The sequence below is a fragment of the Dysidea avara genome, chromosome 5, assembly GCF_963678975.1.
Source record: "Dysidea avara chromosome 5, odDysAvar1.4, whole genome shotgun sequence".
Lineage (NCBI taxonomy): Eukaryota > Metazoa > Porifera > Demospongiae > Dictyoceratida > Dysideidae > Dysidea > Dysidea avara.
Genome location: NC_089276.1, coordinates 33,211,131 through 33,231,285, shown reverse-complemented (window position 1 = coordinate 33,231,285; position 20,155 = coordinate 33,211,131). Strand labels below are relative to the sequence as shown.

Here is a 20,155-nt window from a genome sequence, read left to right as displayed (position 1 = left end):
GAATAAAGTATGTATGTGAGTTATTAGGCATTAAAAGATACGTACTGGCTACTGCCTCCCAACAGGGAAGTTTCGTAGGAAAGAGAATGATGCGTAAAAATGGATTTGGCCAAATTGCGACCTCTTCACCGCCGCAAGGTGGTTAAAACTAGGGGAAACTTGAAGTATAGGTCTTTATCCAGCACCACAGCATCGTACAGCCACATCCAGCCATCCCCGAGTTAGCCAGAATCGTTCATGTGCTGGGATTCCCACTTCGTGTGAAAAAGCAGACACCAAAACAAGACCGCTAAACTTTAACTGATAGTTGACTTCGACAATAAAACTTAACTCTAGCAAAATTCACTACTAAGAGTCTTCTTTTGCTGGCGTTTTATCACAGTTTTGCTGTACGCCATCACCGGTCTCGTGCCTTTCAGGAGATCTGGCTAATCCTGGGATAGCTGGATGTGGCTGTACGCTGCTGTGGTGCTGGATAAAGACCTATACTTCAAGTTTCCCCTAGTTTTAACCAGAGGTAGGGTCCGCAACGCGAAAAATCGATATCCTCCAATCAACTATCTAACTATTGTCATGTGTTAGGCTAAGTGTAACTTGAATAACACCAGCGTGGCAGCCAAGTTTGTCACTTTCTTCTGGTAGAAAACGATACAAATGTCTTAAAATCACGTGATTTTTCGTTCTAGCAGTTCGTAGGGTTCTTCGTATGCCACGATATTCACTCTCAACATTGTTCAAGTGGTCTATCATCAACTCAAAGTATTGGTGGTTTGATTTTATTGGTCAGTTTCAGGTGGCAGCACGATCTGTGTAGCTTTTTGGCGACAGACAAAATATTTCTTGCTCTGGAGCACAGGACAAGCAGAGCAGCAACTGCGCCGTGGGTCAGCAATGACCAGTACTAGGTAAAGTACCTGCATGCGGAGTATGGTTATAATTGAAGCTTGTTAGCCATCTGGCTGAGCCATCTATATGCTGAAATTCGGCCAAAATGACGCGATTTTTGCAAACAAATACCAGAATGGTTGATACATCAGTGAGACAGTCTCCAACAGCAAGGATACTATTACTATTTAAAACTTTATGGTGTAAACACACCAAAGGCCTGAAGGTAACTTGTACCAACAGCCTTGTACATTACCCTATGTTACTTATTTACATATTTATTTACATATACATACGTACAGTTGCTAAGGAGAGTTTAGATTGAAGGTGGGTGGCTGTAACTGATAAATTCTTGAGAAAGAAGTTAAGTAACATGTACAGTTACTCTTATCGTCAAAGTTAATAACTTAATGATCATTGGTAGTAATAGGAGTCATTACATATGATTCTGTGCTGCTGGACCTTTCAATTGTGCCAAAGAGACTCTTGTTGACATAAATGTTGTTTCCTCTTAGCTTGACAAAATTCTTGTCAGTGCCATTCTGAGCTAATTGCCATCTTGTTCTCAGATAGACTGCTTCGATTGCTCTTTCTTCTCTGGTCATGACAGGTTTGATTAGAATTGGTCTTGGTACTGAGGATCTTTTAGATAAGACAGATGTTGCATCAAAAGTGCGAAGAAATTTAATTAATATAGGTCTGGGTTTTGGATTGGAGGTATTGTATTTTCCTAGTCGATGGAAATCCCTAATAGATGACTTAGAGAGAGCAGGATCAATATTAGTAAGCACATTTTGCATGGCTTCCATGTCATGTTTTAGTCTAGTGGCTCGTGAACTGTTTGGTTGGGATTCTTTAATTCCATACATGACCACATTAAACAGTTTATCAGATTTTGCCTTGGGAGGTTCAACAAGACCTGAGGAAGGAGTACGAAGGTGATTATGATTACTTATTGGAGTTTCAGAAGTTGTGATGGAGTGGTTAGCTTCTATTAAATTCGGAGTTTTGGAAGTTGAGTTGGACGTGATAGAGTTGTTGGATTCCAAGCTAGAAATTTTTTCAGTCAAAGACTCAACAAGTTGTTTTAGGATGTTAATTTCATCTCTTTGATGTGTAAAAATGCAGTGACAACAGCGGTAAGGTTCTTTCGATTCATTACTAAGGATATCAAATAAGGTTGAAGATAGTCCACTGCATTTACGGTGCATCCAGGCATTACAACGGCCTTCGCAAAATATAGCCTCCTGTCCATCACTAGTTTCTGACCATTCTAAGATTGGCTCGTCACACACAGCACATATATCCTCTGGTTCAGTTACAGTTTCTTTGTTCTTGTCCTTTTGCTTCTTAGAATTTGGTGGGGTAAAATTAGAATGCCTTTTCCTGTCAATACCTCTCTGCTTACTTGGAGATGCAGCGTTCTTTGTAGACATTTAGTTGCAGTTTGAATTCAGAGAGTCTAAATAGTGCCCACTCGGGTCAGCAGAATCAGCTAAAGTATAGGATATATTGTAGAAATATGACTTCCCTTGTCATGAAATGTTAGAAAGCACTGAAGTAAAGTGTCCTTGCTTCTTGCCTTGCCTAGGACCGGTTAGAAAGCATCACAGACAATAATGAAGACAGCCAATCCCACAATTACGCTACGAAGCTCATAAACACCTAACAATACGGCTATCTCGCCAAGTAAACGCAAAGAGCAATCCAATGCATGAAATAGGCACTCATGTGATCGAAATTCAAATCGCGAAAATACCCATTAAATCACTTTCATTTCGGAACAGGAACCATGCAGTGTGCTCCTTTTGTAAATATTTGTGTTAATTGTTCACTCAGGCATGGTCTGGGCCAGTGCGGGTGTGTTTTATGCTGTGATGGCATCATAGGGAGAGTGTCAGACTGCTGGGCTAATCGAGATGTTGAACCTAATGCACACAAACTGATTGTCACTTGATTCCAAGTGATTTTAATGTCATATTATTATTATTATTATTATTATTATTATTTATTACAGGTAATTTATAAGGCTAAACAGCCTGTTACACCTGATCAACAGGTAAAAAAAGTACAAGTAGACTAATTACATACATTTATACATAGTGTTAGATGAATATTGGTCAATCAATTTCTTAAAATCATCAACTGATGCTGCACATGCTACTTCTTGGGGTAAATTATTCCATGGTTCAACAACTCTTCTTGTAAAAAAATATTTCCTGGCATCTGTTCTTGAAAAATATTTAAATAGCTTAAATGTATGACCTCTGGTATGGGTAATGGGTGAAAAAGTAAAAAAATCAGAATGGTCTATATCATACTTATCATGTAGCATATTGTAGACAGCAATCATGTCACCTCTATAACGTCTATAATGTAATGATGGCAAGTTAAGTACTTTCAATCGTTCCTCGTAGTCAAGATTTCTTATAGATTTGATCATTCTAGTTGCTTTCCGTTGGATTTTTTCTAATTTTTGGATGTCTGTTTTATAGTAAGGTCCCCAAACCAAGTTACCATATTCTAAAATAGGACGTACTATTGATTTGTATAAACATGTAAATGAATCTACAGAAATATCCGAAAAGGTCTGTTTAATAAGGCCAAGAAGTCTATTAGCCTTATTAACCACTGCCGAACACTGACTATGAAACTTGAGATTGCCATCAATCAACACCCCCAAATCCTTTTCCTCATTTACCTTAACAATGTCCATCCCATCCATCTTATAACAATATCTTGGATTAAACTGACCTATATGTAGTATTTTACATTTAGAAATGTTGAAAGGCAACTGCCACATTACTGACCATTCAATGCAAGCTTTAATATCATCTTGCAGGGAGGATATTGGGTTAGCACGACTAATGCTGGAATATATTTTTGTGTCATCTGCAAATAAAAGAACTTTATTCCTTAATAATGATGGCAGATCATTGATGAAAATTGCAAAGAAGAGAGGACCCAAGACTGATCCTTGAGGTATTCCACTTATTACATCACTCCAACCAGACATTGAATCATTCACAGAAACTCTTTGTCTGCGTCCTTTCAAAAAGTCTTGTATCCAATTAAACAGATCACCTCTAAAACCATATGCATAAATCTTCTTGAGCAACCTTTCATGAGGAACAGAGTCAAAAGCCTTCTTAAAGTCAAGGTACAAAACATCTACTGAATTACCACTGTCCAAAGTCTCTGTCCAATCATCAAGTGCACACAGTAACTGTGTCATACAAGACTTGCGAGGGAGGAATCCGTGTTGACATGGTGACATCAAATTGTTGTTAAACAAATGCTCTAACATTCCCTCACGAATAATAGATTCGAAAACTTTGGAAACAACAGATGTTAAACTTACAGGACGGTAATTACAGGGTGAAGATTTGTTTCCTTTCTTGAAAATTGGGATAATAGTTGCTACTTTCCAGTCTGGGGGTAGTCTACCCTCGCTTAATGACTTCTTAAAAATTATAGACAGAGGTATGCTTATTTCAGCAGCAGCTTCCTTCAACACTCTGGGGGGGAGCTCATCAGGTCCAGTAGCTTTGCTAGAATTTAAATCACACAACTTTTCTTTTACAATGCCTACATCAATTGATATGCCATCGAGACTAGTTACAAAGTCACGGTCTTGAAACTCTGGGATGTTATCCATGGATTCTCTGGTAAATGTGCTGGTAAAAAACTTGTTCAACATTTCCGCTTTACCTTCATCAGTTGCTGCTTCAGTATCATTAAGTGACTCATCAACCAGGGTAGGAATGGAGGGTTTAACTCTGACCTTAGAATTTACATATCGCCAAAAAGCTTTAGGGTTGGTCTTCACTTCCTTAGCAATTCTCATCTCGAACTTAGATCTCAAGTCACGTGTAAGGCGTCTAAGCGAATTTCTTACTTCAGTAAACCTAAGATGATCCAAATGATTGCCAGTTCTACGGAACCTTTTCCATAATGTTTCCTTCTTATGTTTAAGATCAATTACTTTATGATTAGTATATGGTAATTTTCTACATTGGGGTTTATGGTACCTTGGGATAGAGCATTCCATAGCAGACTTAAAACGTTGCATAAAAAAATTCCAAGACTGGCATACATTTAGATCCTGTAATTCCGTCAACCAGGCAGTTTCGTTAAGGAAGCTTTTAAGCTTCATATAATCCCCTTTGGTAAAATTGTAAGATAGTACATCACTGGACTGGTTGATAGTTATTGGAGAACATGAAAGAGAAATATTCAAACACAAATGATCACTCAACCCCAGCCCAGAAGAATATTTGATGGATTTCACTATGTTCTCTTCATTGGTAAGTACTAGGTCTAGTACATGGGGGGATGAACCTGGTCTGAAACGTGTTGGCTCATTAACATGCTGAAATAAAACACATTCTTGTACTGTATCATAGAATTCCTGCTCATACGAATTGCCAGAAAAATTATCATCACTCCAATCAATGCCAGGCAAATTAAAGTCACCAGCTATCAATAAATATGGTGGTCTTGACTCTAAAACCTCCTTAAATACACAACACAATTTGGATATGCTAACATTGGGATCAGTAGATGGTGAACGATAAATAGTACCAATTAGTAAATAGCTGTAGTTTAATAACTCTATTTTAACCCACAACTGCTCTTGAAATTCAGTAGTAAATGATACCTCCTTAGAATTGAGTGAATCAGTAATATAAATGATTATTCCTCTAGTGCTATTTTGTAAAGGTGCATCAGGATCAAAATTAGTATAGGAAGTGTAGCTGGGAATTTGAAGTCTAGGAGATAGGATTGGAGCCTTTAATGCTTTCGGTATGACTTCAACTAACAGTATGATATCAGGTTTATCTAAATCAATAGTTGAATTTAGCTCATCAAATTTATTTAATAATTGATCACAATTAGTATAGAGTACTTTTAGGTTTCTTGACGCATTGAAGGAACTATCATGAAGTCATTTTTGAGTGCCACCCACCAAACGTGGTGGACGTGGCACTATCCTTCCAAACTTAATGTACAAGTCTTTTTCTCCTGATGCTTTCCTGGCTCTCAACTCTTCACGCAGTTGTTTGCTTTGCTCACGTTCTTTTAGTGTTAAGTCAGGTGAAACATACACATTACTCCACTTAGAGCTAGCACGAAGCTTGGTAGCATTTCTAAGTATTTCTCTTTTAGCAGCTAGGTCCCCAATTTCTACTCTCAATAGGCGGGGCTTGTTGGCTTTAGGTGCCCCCAGTCTAGTTGGCTTTGATGCAACATTCTCAGGCACTCCAAATTCAGAAGTTAACAAGCTGGAAACTTGTTGAAGATCATTAGTTAAGCGTTGAGTATCAGGACAATCTGAAGGCTCAGGGAGATTATGGATAATGAGATTCTTTTTGCGCCTTTCCCTGTCCACATACTCATCAACTGCTGCAACAACACTTCGGTGAGCTGGAATCGGAGCCGGAGCTGAGCCGGATGGAACATCAGAAGCATCCATAGCTTCCACAGTAGGTATAGACGTCTGAATAGCTTGTTGAAATTGTTTTGTTTTCTCTGTTAAGACTTCGATAAACTGGCCCATGGCTTTGTCCAGTGATTTATGAATGGCAGAATCAATAACCTCGCCAATGGAGCCACTGCCAGTGGATTTACTAATAATACCCATTACAGAGCCATCACAGCCAGTACAAAACCAGTGGAGGCTCTTGATACCAGAGATACCATTAAAGAGATCCTCAGGGATATCACAACATACATTGCAGAACCACGAACAACAACATTCACACTGTAGAACATACTCACTAGAACCCTTGCACTTATCACATGTATATAACTCATCCTGATCAGCGTCCTTCTGAGAGACGGAAGGCCTTGGTGTAGGAACCTCGTAGGGCTTACCCGGAGCCTTCTTGTTCTTCTCTCTGGCCTTCGCGCCGTTTCCCTTCGTCTTGGGCATTCCAAATAGTGCTTCCCGTTGGTGATATCCTTAAATCCAACTGTCTTCAACGAGTAGATTCTACTGTGTGATGTTAGATAATTCAGAAAATCACTAGTAACGCAAATCCCGGGTCTCAGACTCTTCTTTTACGGAGAGAGAAAGACCCTAGCCAAGCGTGGCGTCACGTGATTTTTTTTTTTTTTTTTTTTTTTGTCATTGGAATAGATAATGATTGTATTTTCCGAGATTTGAATATCGATCACGTGAGTGCCTATTTCATGCGTTGGATTGTTCTTTGCGTTTACTGGGCGAGATAGCCGTATTGTTAGGTGTTTATAAGCTTCGTATCCTTACTGTTGGAGACTGTCTCACTAATGCATCAATCATTCTGGTATTTGTTTGCAAAAATCGCGTCATTTTGGCCGAATTTCAGCATATAGATGGCTCAGCCAGATGGCTAACAAGCTTCAATTATAACCATACACCGCATGCAGGTACTTCACCTAGTACTGGTCATTGCTGACCCACGGCGCAGTTGCTGCTCTGCTTGTCCTGTGCTCCAGAGCAAGAAACATTTTGTCTGTCGCCAAAAAGCTACACAGATCGTGCTGCCACCTGAAACTGGCCAATAAAATCAAACCACCAATACTTTGAGTTGATGATAGACCACTTGAACAATGTTAAGAGTGAATATCGTGGCATACGAAGAACCCTACGAACTGCTGGAACGAAAAATCACGTGATTTTAAGACATTTGTATCGTTTTCTACCAGAAGAAAGTGACAAACTTGGCTGCCACGCTGGTGTTATTCAAGTTACACTTAGCCTAACACATGACAATAGTTAGGTAGTTGATTGGAGGATATCGATTTTTCGCGTTGCGGACCCTACCAGAGGCGTAGCTAAGGGGGAGGGGGGAGGGAATTTGCCCCCCATCACTAAAATTTAATGGGTTTTTTTAAAAAATCTTCGTCACAAGTTTACCAGTATTAAACTAACACGCAAATGACTAAATTATGTACAGTACTACGCGGTATCACTAGGGGTTGCTAGTGAATGCGCACACACAACTTTCAACTCGCTCGTGAATCCATCGAACGAAAATGTTAGAGACATACTTCTATATTTAGCCTAGATTACTCGCGTGATAGAACATTTTTGAATCTAAAAAGAGTGACCCACTTCTCCGTGGCAGGAGTCACAACTCACAAGTGACAAAGGAGACCGGATGACGCTACGAACCTACTGCCTATGAGGTGAAAAAGTGTTAGCTAAATAAATGTACCAAGTTTATTTTATCGAGTCGATCACACTGGACCTTTGTACGTACGGCAGTGCAGTCTGTTTTTACTTTGTCATTCAGTCAGGTGGATCAGTCAAGCTTACAAGTTCTGCTAGCAAGACGGGTGGGATTTCGTGCAATACATGGCATTTGAATTTCGCCGAGTGAAGTGAGTGAATACGTCATCCCCTCAGCAGTGTGCTAGGACTGCAGCACAGGCTGTGGCTAACGTAAAGTAACTTGTATTTGCACTAAAGTATTAGCTATACCGGACTGTGGATGAATTTGTTGGAGTACAGTTGTGGCACGTGCGATGATGCTCGACGAATATAGCTACCTCGATTGGAAGCAGTCAGTACTGAAATAGTTACGTAGCTAGTTATTTAAGCTGTAATAATACAACACCGTATGTTGGCTAGCCCACCATTGGGTCATTAGCCTTTTTTGCAATCATGAATGATTTTGAGTGTTTCGCTGGTGGGGGCATGCCTGCCCCTCCATCACCTTCTGGCTAGCTACGCGCCTGGTTTTAACCACCTTGGGGCGGTGAATAGGTCGCAATTTGGCCAAATCCATTTTTACGCATTTCTCTTTCCTACGAAACTTCCCTGTTGGGAGGCAGTACGTATCTTTTAATGCCTAATAACTCACCTACATACTTTTATTCTATCACTGGCATCTATTTTATTTGCGTATTAATAAGTCTTGACATGAATTTAGCGAGGAATTCAACTTAAAACATCAAGCAGTCTGGTACGAAAACATGGCGACTTGGGTGTGGTCCATTGCGTAATTTTTGGTTACTATGGTTTTGAAACTGCTCTTATACGCTAAATTCATGTCAAGACTTATTAATACGCAAATAAAATAGATGCCAGTGATAGAATAAAGTATGTAGGTGAGTTATTAGGCATTAAAAGATACGTACTGCCTCCCAACAGGGAAGTTTCGTAGGAAAGAGAAATGCGTAAAAATGGATTTGGCCAAATTGCGACCTATTCACCGCCCCAAGGTGGTTAAAACTAGGGGAAACTTGAAGTATAGGTCTTTATCCAGCACCACAGCAGCGTACAGCCACATCCAGCTATCCCAGGATTAACCAATCTCCTGAAAGGCACGAGACCTGTCTCTCCTGAAAGGCACGAGACCTGTCACGGAAATATCGGTCCGGGTAAATTTGGTCCGGCCTGACCGATTTTGGATACCAAAACTGGTCCGGCCGGACCAAATTTGGTTGACCAAGTTTAGTCCAGCCGGACCATTTTTGGCATCCAAAATTGGTCCGGCCTGACTAAAATTGGTCCAGCCCAAACTTGGTTGCATGGCCACATGCACTGGACCCTAGACCACTTGGACCAACTATATAGTTTTGGTTAGTCCGCGGGTGTACTCGGCATTGTGTGGACAGGTCTGTGAAACGGCTAGTATAACACTACCACTCGTGTTACACTGATCTCACTATTAATCTCCGTACATGAAACCTTACATAGGGTCCGCAATCCGAAAAATCAACTTCTACAAATCAATCCCCCTACCATTGTGGGATGTTCATTGTAGTATCCCATTGCTTGATCCACCATGAAACCGGAGGCACGATTGTTGTCTTCACGGAAATATCATTTTCAGTATCTCACAAGATGCAAGATTTATTTTTAAAATTTCGTGCTCCACACAAAGGACCGCATGAAACTTGCTACTTAGCCAAATCGTATCCAGAGTTGTTGTAGTTGAAAACTGCGCACAGAAATAAGTAAATGATTTGCTGGGTGCCCGGCACAGGGTTGCTTCCTTTGAAAAAACAGACAAAGAAATATGAAGTTTCGAATTCAAACTGCCCTACCACCCAGGGCAAGAGAAGCCAACTATTCCTCATAGTGTTTCGATACGGTTGGGTGCATGGTCTGTCTATGCTGTTAGTTTGGAAAAGATCTGAGACTTCTCACCATCTGGGTGACGAGCGTCAAAATTTTCTGCAGCATCAAAGAATTGTGTCGCGCTTTCTAGCCATTTCCAGCGCTTTTGCAGCCACAACAATCATCAATTATAGACTAAAATTATGGCAAAAGATGTCCCTGAACGTTTGGTAATAGCGGTTGTCAATTATTGTTTCATCCACAGCTTCCACGCCTCGCTCTAAGCTATGCATCAAGGTAGGTAGCAAAATCGTCCAAATTTGACTTCACCTCTCACGCTCCACAGCAGCTTCAAATCTTCACTAGATCACCCTACATCACCATTATGCTTCAAAACATCCCAAAACAAACCGAAAAATGCACAAAATCTTTCATTTTTGATTCGAGCTGGGTGGAGCTCCTGGTGAGCTGCTGGTATACTGCATCATATGAAATCACAGAATACCAACTACTACTACTACCAAACGTTTTGAACCATCTTTTATCATCATTCTAAACAAAATTAAGTGGCTAGTGTGGCATCAGAAGTACTGGAAAGCACTTTGGTACCATTGAGAGAATCCCTTGAAATGACGCACGAAAATTTTGACGTTCTTCCCCCAGATGGTGAGAAGTCTCAGATCCTTTCCAGACTAACAGCATAGACAGACTATGCATCCAACCTTATCACATCACTATGAGGGAGAGTTGGCTTTTCTTATCTTGGCTGGTAGGGAAGTTTGAATTTGAAAATTCGTGTTTTGTTTTCTGCTTTTTGAGAGAAAGCAACCCTGTGCCGGGAACCCAGTGAATCATTTGCTTATTACTGTGCGTACTTTTGAACTACATTAACTCTAGATAATACCTAGCTAAGCAGCAAGTTCTATCCTGTTCTTTGTGTGGAGCACGAAATTTTAAAATAATTTTTGCATCTCACGAAATACTAAAATCGATAGTTCTGTGAAGACAACAATCGTGCCTCCGGTTTCATGGTGGATCTGGCAATGGGATACTACAATGAACATCCCACAATGGTAGGGGGATTGATTTGTGAAAGTTGATTTTTCGGATTGCGGACCCTACCTTACAACCACAATCATTACCTATATGTGTCAATTACAGGAGATCATGTGTAGTGCATGCATAAGTCTGCGTGTACTATCAGTGTTAGAGGTCGGTCCATGCTAAGTTTTTTTGTGACGGATCACTGCAGCCGACTTAGCCTGGAAACTATATAATGAGTAGCGTAGTTTCATTTCCCGACTTGATTTAGCTACGGAAAATGCATATTACACTTTACAATAGTACAGAAACTATTCTATGTCGTAGCTATATATATATGCAGCTGAACACACACTACACATGCAGTCGCAAAATTAATGCTGTTTTAATTTAAAGCAGTGTGAGATGATAAAAGTCCTGCATTCTTCTTCTCCATGTCAATAGCTAGCTGTCCGAGTGGGAAGTAGAGGTTTTCTTCCGGCATCAGTACATCAACTCAAATGCATGGTCAATACTACATGGACTCATGGTGTGCATGCAATGTTGCATGCAAAAATGCAGGTATCAAGGTATTCTTTTATGGCTATATATTTATAGCTAATTTTTGTTTATTGCATCTAATTTATGTATGTATATGTATGTGGTTGGGTGGGTGTACAGGCTTCTAAGCCTCAACTCAAATCACATCATAATCACATCATAATCATAATTACATCATTCTTCCCAATTAAGTATGTTTTTATATGCTCAATAAACTTCACAAGCATCATCGGCTCTGCAGTGTTTGGTTGAATTTTTCATCCAGCCTGTTAGTGTTGATTATGACAAACAACTATAGCAACATGGCGGAAATCACTGATGGTGGACAATATATAAAATCTATCAGTCATTAAAATATGTCTTATCTTCAACTTCTGCATATAGCTCAGAATTTAATTTGTTAATTCTGACCCTTGGTCAGTTCTTTATTAATCTGGGAATACCCATGCACACATTGTCATAAACAGCTACACATATCATCTCAGGGACTGATCCAGAGGGGGTGGATGGGGTGGTTAGCCACACACCATGCATGGCCTTGCAGCCACTCAGATTTGCCATTATTTAATAATGCCGAATATTACTGATCATGAACACTCTTTTGTTATATCAATATAAACTAAATCCCTGCATTGCATCAGATTCCAATGCTAGCTGGCTATAACCTTACAGTAGATGGTAGCAGTATAGCTACATGAATTTATCTATGATCATGGGCAGTACTAACTATCACCAGGCAGAGGACTTCTTGAAGGAAAATATGGGGTCTGCTTTAGGATTGAGTCAATTTTACTTTTATGTCTGCAGCAATTCACCCTAAGATGTGGAATGATGCGACTGCCTCAAACTTTTAAGTTGGCTAAGTAGTGAAAAACATACTGAGAATATTATAGCTGTAACCTTTAAGGTGATGTTTCTTCTTATGGGGCATGTCATTAGTAAGAGATGATAGTTCACATTTAGTTATTCAATGGAGTAAATCTAAACTATCATCTCCTACATATCACGTATGACAGAGGAATGTGCAGTATGTGCACAGGTGTTACAGAAGTGTTACACTTTGTCTTAACCATACATTACATTAGGCTAGGCAAACTTGATTACTAGTTTCTCATCCACAAAAATCAGTTCAGATTTCCATGTGGGTGGGAGGTCATTTTCATTATTCATTAGTAAAGAAAATACTCCAAATCAAGCTGTCTGTTATAAAGGTTAACTAAAACCTTTTAAGAACTATTACTTACGTATTAGCTACCACCTTTTCTGAGGTGCAAGTGACATTTGCTGTGCTGTAAAATGATAACCAGCCTTCCTAACATCAAAATGCGTGTGCACGTGATTGATAACAGCAATAATAAAATTAGAGGCAGTGGGGTAAAAAGGGATGTGGGTGGGGATGAGAAACAATTAATCAAGTTTTCCCGGCCTTATTATGTTCACAAGGGCATGCTACTAGCTATGTGCTTCACTGTACTAGCTATAGATGATAATATTGTCAGCCCTTCCTCCCTGATGTAACTACCAAGACATTCAATACTCTCATCTTAAAATCTGGGCCAGCCACCTACCTTGGTTTATTTCTGGATCAGTGTCTGCATCTCCTATTGGTATATATATGTGCACAGGTGAAAATTAGTAAAATTTTAAAGTTGGTTAAGTAGTGAAAAGCATACAGGGAATATTATAGCTATAACTTTTAAGGAATGTTTATACCAGCAGGAACATGTGATCAGTAGGAGATGATACTGAGTTCACATTAAGTTATTTAATGGAGCAAACCTAAGCTATCATCTCCTAGTGACTCCTACATATCACATACAAAAGAGAGGAATGTACGTGTAGTATGTACACATGCAGGTGTTACAGATGTATTGTTTTAACCATTAGTGTTAACTCATGATCAGACATTATATGTGCATAAGAGCACAGTGCACATGCTACTGTGCATGCGCTTCACTGTACAAGCCAAACAATAACAGTGTCAGCTCTTCCTGATGTAAATAATAAGACATTCAGGACTCTCAACTTAAAATCTGGGCTAGGCTGGGTAGCCACCCACCTTCATTTATTTCTGGATCAGTGCCTGGTGATGAATGTTATAGGTGACTGCTCTATTAGAGTATCTCGATCTTAAGCACCTCCAATGCAGCTAGCTGATCCCATGCATGCAATGATCCGTGCCCTTGTTGGATAACCTTTTAAGCACAAATCCATGTAGTGATAATGCCTGCAATGCTCATTATTCGCGTTCGAGATTGATAAATGAGAATAGCTATAGCTAAGTCGGCTGCAGTGTTCCGTCACAAACAACTTATAGCTATGCATCATTGGCTGCATGCGTTAGTGGTCCACCCGGACCCATTTTGGTCGACCAATATTGGTCTGAGTGGCCAGAAGTGCATGTGGCCAACTAGGTTTGGGCCGGACCAATTTTGGTCAGGTCGGACCAATTTCGGATGTTAAAAATGGTCCGGGCGGACTAAATTTTGTCGACTGAAAATGGTCCGGCCGGACCGATTTTTGCCCCGGACCAAAATTTTCGTTACAGACCGGTGATGGCGTACTGCCAAACTGTGATAAAACGCCAGCAAAAGAAGATTCTTAGTGGTGAATTTTGCTAGAGTTAAGTTTTATTGTCGAAGTCAACCATCAGTTAAAGTTTAGCGGTCTTGTTTTGGTGTCTGCTTTTTCACACGAAGTGGGAATCCCAGCACATGAACGATTCTGGCTAACTCGGGGATGGCTGGATGTGGCTGTACGATGCTGTGGTGCTGGATAAAGGCCTATACTTCAAGTTTCCCCTAGTTTTAACCACCTTGGGGCGGTGAATAGGTCGCAATTTGGCCAAATCCATTTTTACGCATTTCTCTTCAGTTCCTACGAAACTGCCCTGTTGGGAGGCAGTACGTATCTTTTAATGCCTAATAACTCACCTACATACTTTATTCTATCACTGGCATCTATTTTACTTACGTATTAATAAGTCTTGACATGAATTTAGCGAGGAATTCAACTTGCAATATCAAGCAGTCTGGTACAAAAACATGGCGATTTGGGTGTGGTCCATTGCGTAATTTTTGGTTACCATGGTTTTGAAACTGCTCTATAAAAGCCATTATGCTGTAGCGATTACTATTATAAGGGCAGGCCACAGTCGTCTTAAAATAGATAAGTCACGCCCATAATAATTACAAGTCCATATATAGTATAACATACTTCCTTTGTCACAGTTAGCTACGCCCAGTCTCTGAAAGAAAACTGAAGCTAGAATTCTAGATCGTTCACGTGCTAGTGACACAAGACTTACTAGTATACAGTCAGTGGATTTAGCGCCGGACAGTTTAAATGGCCGAAGAAAACAAGGATTCCGGCGGTAAGTGGCTCTCCTCATACTGACGTTTCCACCAGTGTTAGAATCCCGTAACACCGTGCGTGACTGCGTAAAGCACTGCGTAGAGGTCTTTTTATCACGCTAACCACGGTTAGCACTACATGATGGGAGGTGGTTATGTCAAGCTGGTTAGCGTGATAGAATAACATATACGCACTGCTCTACGCAGTCACGCACGGCATTACGGGATTCGAACACTGATGAAAACCTCAGTATGGTCGTGGTTGTGTACCGTTGAAATGATTATATTGGCAGATAGTATTAAAGACTACATCAACCTTATATACAGCAGCTAGCTATGGCTGTTTATTGAACTAATGACAGGCCGGCGATCATGCCGATGATATGCGTGCGCTCGACTAAGTGGGTAGGGCTGTGTTGCGAACAAAACCTCAGTAATGAATGTTTAAGCGCCTCCCTAAATAATACGTTTCACTATCCCCATCTTAGCTATCGATTAGATATTATAAACGACTGCTCCTATCCGAAGGGTCTGGGGACTCGACAATAGAAAAGCTGTTTGGGTAGGTTCGAGGGTAGGTGAGTGTAGATTGTCCCTTGACCACTTTCATAAGAGGTGCGGTGTCAGTAGTCTCGTCCCCGCAGACCCATTCTCAGGGGTGGCGCTTATCGATTAGAGATTATAAGCGCCTTTATCGATTAGAGATTATAAGCGCCCCCTATCGATTAGAGATTATAAGCTCTACCCCGGAGAATGGGTCTGCGAGGACGAGACTACGGTGTCAGTGCCGGAATAGCCACAGATGATTTCATTCCTTTCTTAAAGGCATAGTTTCAGGCTCGTCATCCCACTGCAGCCAATTGTCATTATTATTATTATTATTTATGACGTCACGTTCTTATTATTATTACTACTTGGTTATGTAATTAGCACTTTACAGTGACCAGCACTGAAGGTCTGACAGCAACATGTGCTGCAGCCTTAAGATTACCTAACCTAATTTCAGGGACTTAGACCTAATGACTTGACTTACTGACTGACTGACTGAAAAGGTATAACAGAAAAGAGGCCAAAGTAAGGAAAAAATCCCTCCAACCCCAGGATTCGAACTCCAGGTCACCCAATGTCTAGTCGGGGCCACACTCAGTCTTCCTCCAGGAGGGATGGATTTTCGTAAACTAGTTTGTAATAATCAGAATAGTTGTTGCTCTCTTCACACCTGTTATGAACATGGTTAAAGGACAATCAACGCTCACCTACCCAAGCACAGAACTTTTCTATTGTAGAGTCCGATGCCCAGGCTCTTCGGATAGGAGCAGGTGTTTATTTAATATCTCTAATCGATAAGCACTGTGCAGAGTAATCTGCCACCTGGAGTCTTGCTTGATGCATAAATAGGTATCAATTAAAGTGCGTGCATATAGTATAGTGGTCAAATCTGCTGAAGTCTGAATTCTTCAAATTTTTCTTACGTCAAAATTTCCTAGCGTACGGTATCGATTAGATATTATAAACGACTGCTCCTATCCGAAGAGTCTGGGGACTCGACAATAGAAAAGCTCTGTATTTGGGTAGGTTCGAGGGTAGGCGAGTGTAGATTGTCCCTTGACCACTTTCATAAGAGGCACGGTATCAGTAGTCTCGTCGGGGGTGGCGCTTATAATCTTTAATCGATAAGTGCCACCCCGGAGAATGGGTCTACGAGGACGAGACTACGGTGTCAGTGCCAGAATAGCCACAGATGACTTCATTCCTTTCTTAAAGGCATAGCTTCAGACTCGTCATCCCACTGCAGCCAACTGTCATAAACTAGTTTGTAATGATCAAAATAGTTGTTGCTCTCTTCACACCTATTATGAACATGATGGAGTCTTGCTTGATGCATAAATAAGTATCAATTAAAGTGCGTGCATATAGTATAGTGTTACTATGCATAATATAGTGATTATCCTCCACTAGACTGTAGGCTGATTTCATTTCAATTTGTTTCCTGTTTCGATTCCAGTGTTTTTAATTATCCAGTTAGATGGAGTCAATATCAGTGTTAATTAAAATTAAAACTATTCGTGAGTGCCATAATTGTCTGACCACATTGTGTAAACATGGCTTCATGCTGTTGATAACCCATGGTTTACAATCTATATAGACATTGCAGCTACACAGCAACTGACTTTGGTGTTGTGCATCAGATTAGCTACGTATTCTACATGTACAGTCTACAGAGTCATACAGACTAACTGTATGTTATGGTTGAAGCACCATCGCACGTGTGTACGAAAAATGCAGCATGAGGTGGCGTGTCAAGAGGCTAATACAGCATGAGGCAAAGCCGAGTGCTGTATTTGCCTCGAGACATCCCTCGACTGCTGTATTTATTGTATACACAAGCATAGGCGGTGCTTTAAGTGTTATATTGTACTTTCTGGTCGTCTGGCTCAGAGTGATTTTCACTAGTACTCAAACTGCTGTGATTTTTGGTGATCAGGATATCAGTAAGTGTTTATATAATCTATTTCTAGTTGTAGAATGAACTAATAGGATTAGTTAGGCTGGTTTTAGCAATTTACAGTGTCATGCACGTGATCAATCATGCTGCCTTAGTGGAGTTGTGCTTAAATATCTTCGTGATCAGACGATCAGTAAGTGTTTACACAGTCTATTTCTAGCCGTTGAACAAACTGGTAGGATTAGTTTGGCTGGTTTTAGCGATTTACAGTGTGTTGTTTTCATAACATTCCATAAATAGGTCTCCGCATAACTGTATTTTCCCAATTAGCTGCATAACTGTACTGTATGACTCATACAGTACAGTTATGCAGCTAATAAGTAGTGTATGGACAATACGATACACCACATCACTTTGATCCTCCCATGCAAGTACAATATTGTGAAATTATGTATTTGTGACTGGATTTTGGAAAAACGATCCAAATCGCACATTAGAAGTTTCGAGATAAACGGTTTTAAAGAATTGAAGCCAGCATAACTCTCCAAGGATAGTAAGCACATGTATGAAATTTACACGAAAGATGCATCAATCTGTTACCTTTCAGGCCACGTCCAGTACTTGTAGCTGCTTGTAGAATTTCCCTCCAAATAAGATAGAAAATCTGAGCAGCTGGACGAGCGAAGTAGTATCACGAGTGCTCACAAAGGGGTGGAGGGTGGGGGTGGAGGGTGAGGGGTGGAGGGGAGGGCAAGAGATAGACCTCAAAATGGAGGCAGACCACGATTGGAGTCCAGACACGAGATTACAGGGCTGTGCTGGCTCCTTAGTGGCTGATATGTAGCAAAATCAACAGAGACAATGTCTGGCCAACATTATAAGGCTGTCCACCGGTAAACCACTGGTTCTTGCCAAGCCAGGTCCTTCACAAGGCCTGAAACCGCCATTTGAGCACTCCACACCACCCAGAAAAGACGTCTGTTAAAACCAGCCTCGAGTAGTTTGAGTAGTACTGAGGGTCAAAACTAGTAGTACGATAGTGTAGCTATCCACTGGTGGTGTTAGTTTGATTTTGCCTGATGTGCGATTTGGATCGGTTTTGTAAAATCTGGTCACTTTTGTAGATGCCACATATTGTGTAGGAACCCATATGCATTCATACATATCCATGGCATAGATTTCTTCACTGTACACAGGTATACGCAATGGATACATTACTAACACAAACTCTGTGCAAACTATATTACATATCTCTTTTCTGACATTATATCATTTATACTACTATGCACCAGTAAGCCAATCATTATTCTCAGTATAATATTGTAGTCAATGCACCCCTGCATGTGTTTCTTCACTATAGTGTATGCTAATGTGACAACAATGACTAAGAAACTAGAGTCCTGACACATGTTGTAAGACAAGTTAGACAACAGCTACTCAAAATTAGGAATGAGTGTGATGTATACTCTTGTCCACAGCCAAAAGCAGTCAGGTAAATACTCTAATAATGCAGTCAACTGTGTCTGATAACAAGAAAGCTTACACTAAGCCACTAATATAAATTATCTACAACAATTGTCAATAAAATGAATCCATTGCTGAATTAATAAAAAGTACACAAACTAGATAATAAAAATTGAAAAATTTAAAAGGGGAGTAGAGATCGCTGAAGTAGTCATGAAACAAGAAGGGATTGCTGAGGTGGTAATATTTAAACCATATCCTTATTTTGACACTCCGGCATGAATTTTAGTTACATGCTTTGTCATTTTGAGACAAGTCAAAATAAGGATTTGTGGTTTAAATATTACCACCCCAGCGATCCCTTCTTGTTTCATGGCTTTTTCAGCAATCCCTATTCCCCTTTTAAATTTTAAATTTTTTATTCATCTAGTTATAATACTAATCCCTTTTCCATATAGCATCATTTGTGAACAGAGCTGATCCCCATCTATGTACTCGGACTAATACAAGGGTATGGTATAGCTATGATCACTTGGTTAATTGTGAAGTCATGGTTGTTGCTGCACATATTAATTGCACGCTACAAAACAAAACCTATCTCATGATCAAATTCCCCACCATTGAGCATTATTCATTATTCTGCATCAAATGGGCATACAATAAATCCCATATTATTCTCACAGCACTGTAGCAATGATTTTTGGATTTGGGGGGCCAAATAACTAAACCACAGACTAAAAACCACACATGAAAACAACCTTCAGCATGCTCCCATTAATAGGATTCTTGGCTACATGACACACGATCGTGTGCCTTGATTTTATTGTAGCATTGAAGCATAAAATGTGTAGTGTAATATTCTGTGTTCCAATCCAGTCTCTGTATATATAATTGATATCATAGTACCTAAACTTCAATAAATACTAGGGATGCAACAATACAGGTAAATACCATATTGTGTGTTGTCTTAAAAAATATTGCAATATATTGCTGTATTGCAATATTTGGATTAGGGCCTTTGGTGATGTTGAAGTGCTATATTTGTGTAAATAACTCATGGTTTTCAACTTCATAAGATACGGCAGATAGCATTAGTATCATGTGGTGTATACCCACCAGCCAAAAGCTGCTTATAATGGCCAACAGTTATTAAATAGGTATTACAGTACAAGTACAGAAGGCAGTACTACAACCAGTACTGTTTGTTTAGGATATGTGGCCTCTAAAACATCAACAATTACATTCCGGTAGCTTTGATGCCCACCCTTCAGCAGTGAAATCTGCCACCTGGAGTCTTGCTTGATGCATAAACAGGCAGTGCGTGCATATATTATAGTGTAACTGTACATAATATAGTGATTGTCCATCACTAGA

At 40.0% G+C, this 20,155-nt stretch overlaps 1 protein-coding gene across 1 annotated transcript in view; it reads left to right on the top strand.

The window, feature by feature from the left end:
• Positions 1–14,749: 14,749 nt before the first annotated feature.
• Positions 14,750–20,155, top strand: part of LOC136255208 (uncharacterized) — a 38,943-nt gene continuing 33,537 nt past the window's right edge. Inside the window, exon 1 of the mRNA XM_066047931.1 lies at positions 14,750–14,891. Within this exon, the coding sequence (XP_065904003.1) occupies positions 14,864–14,891 (28 nt within the window). The 5' untranslated portion in view covers positions 14,750–14,863. The remainder of the gene's footprint in view (positions 14,892–20,155) is intronic.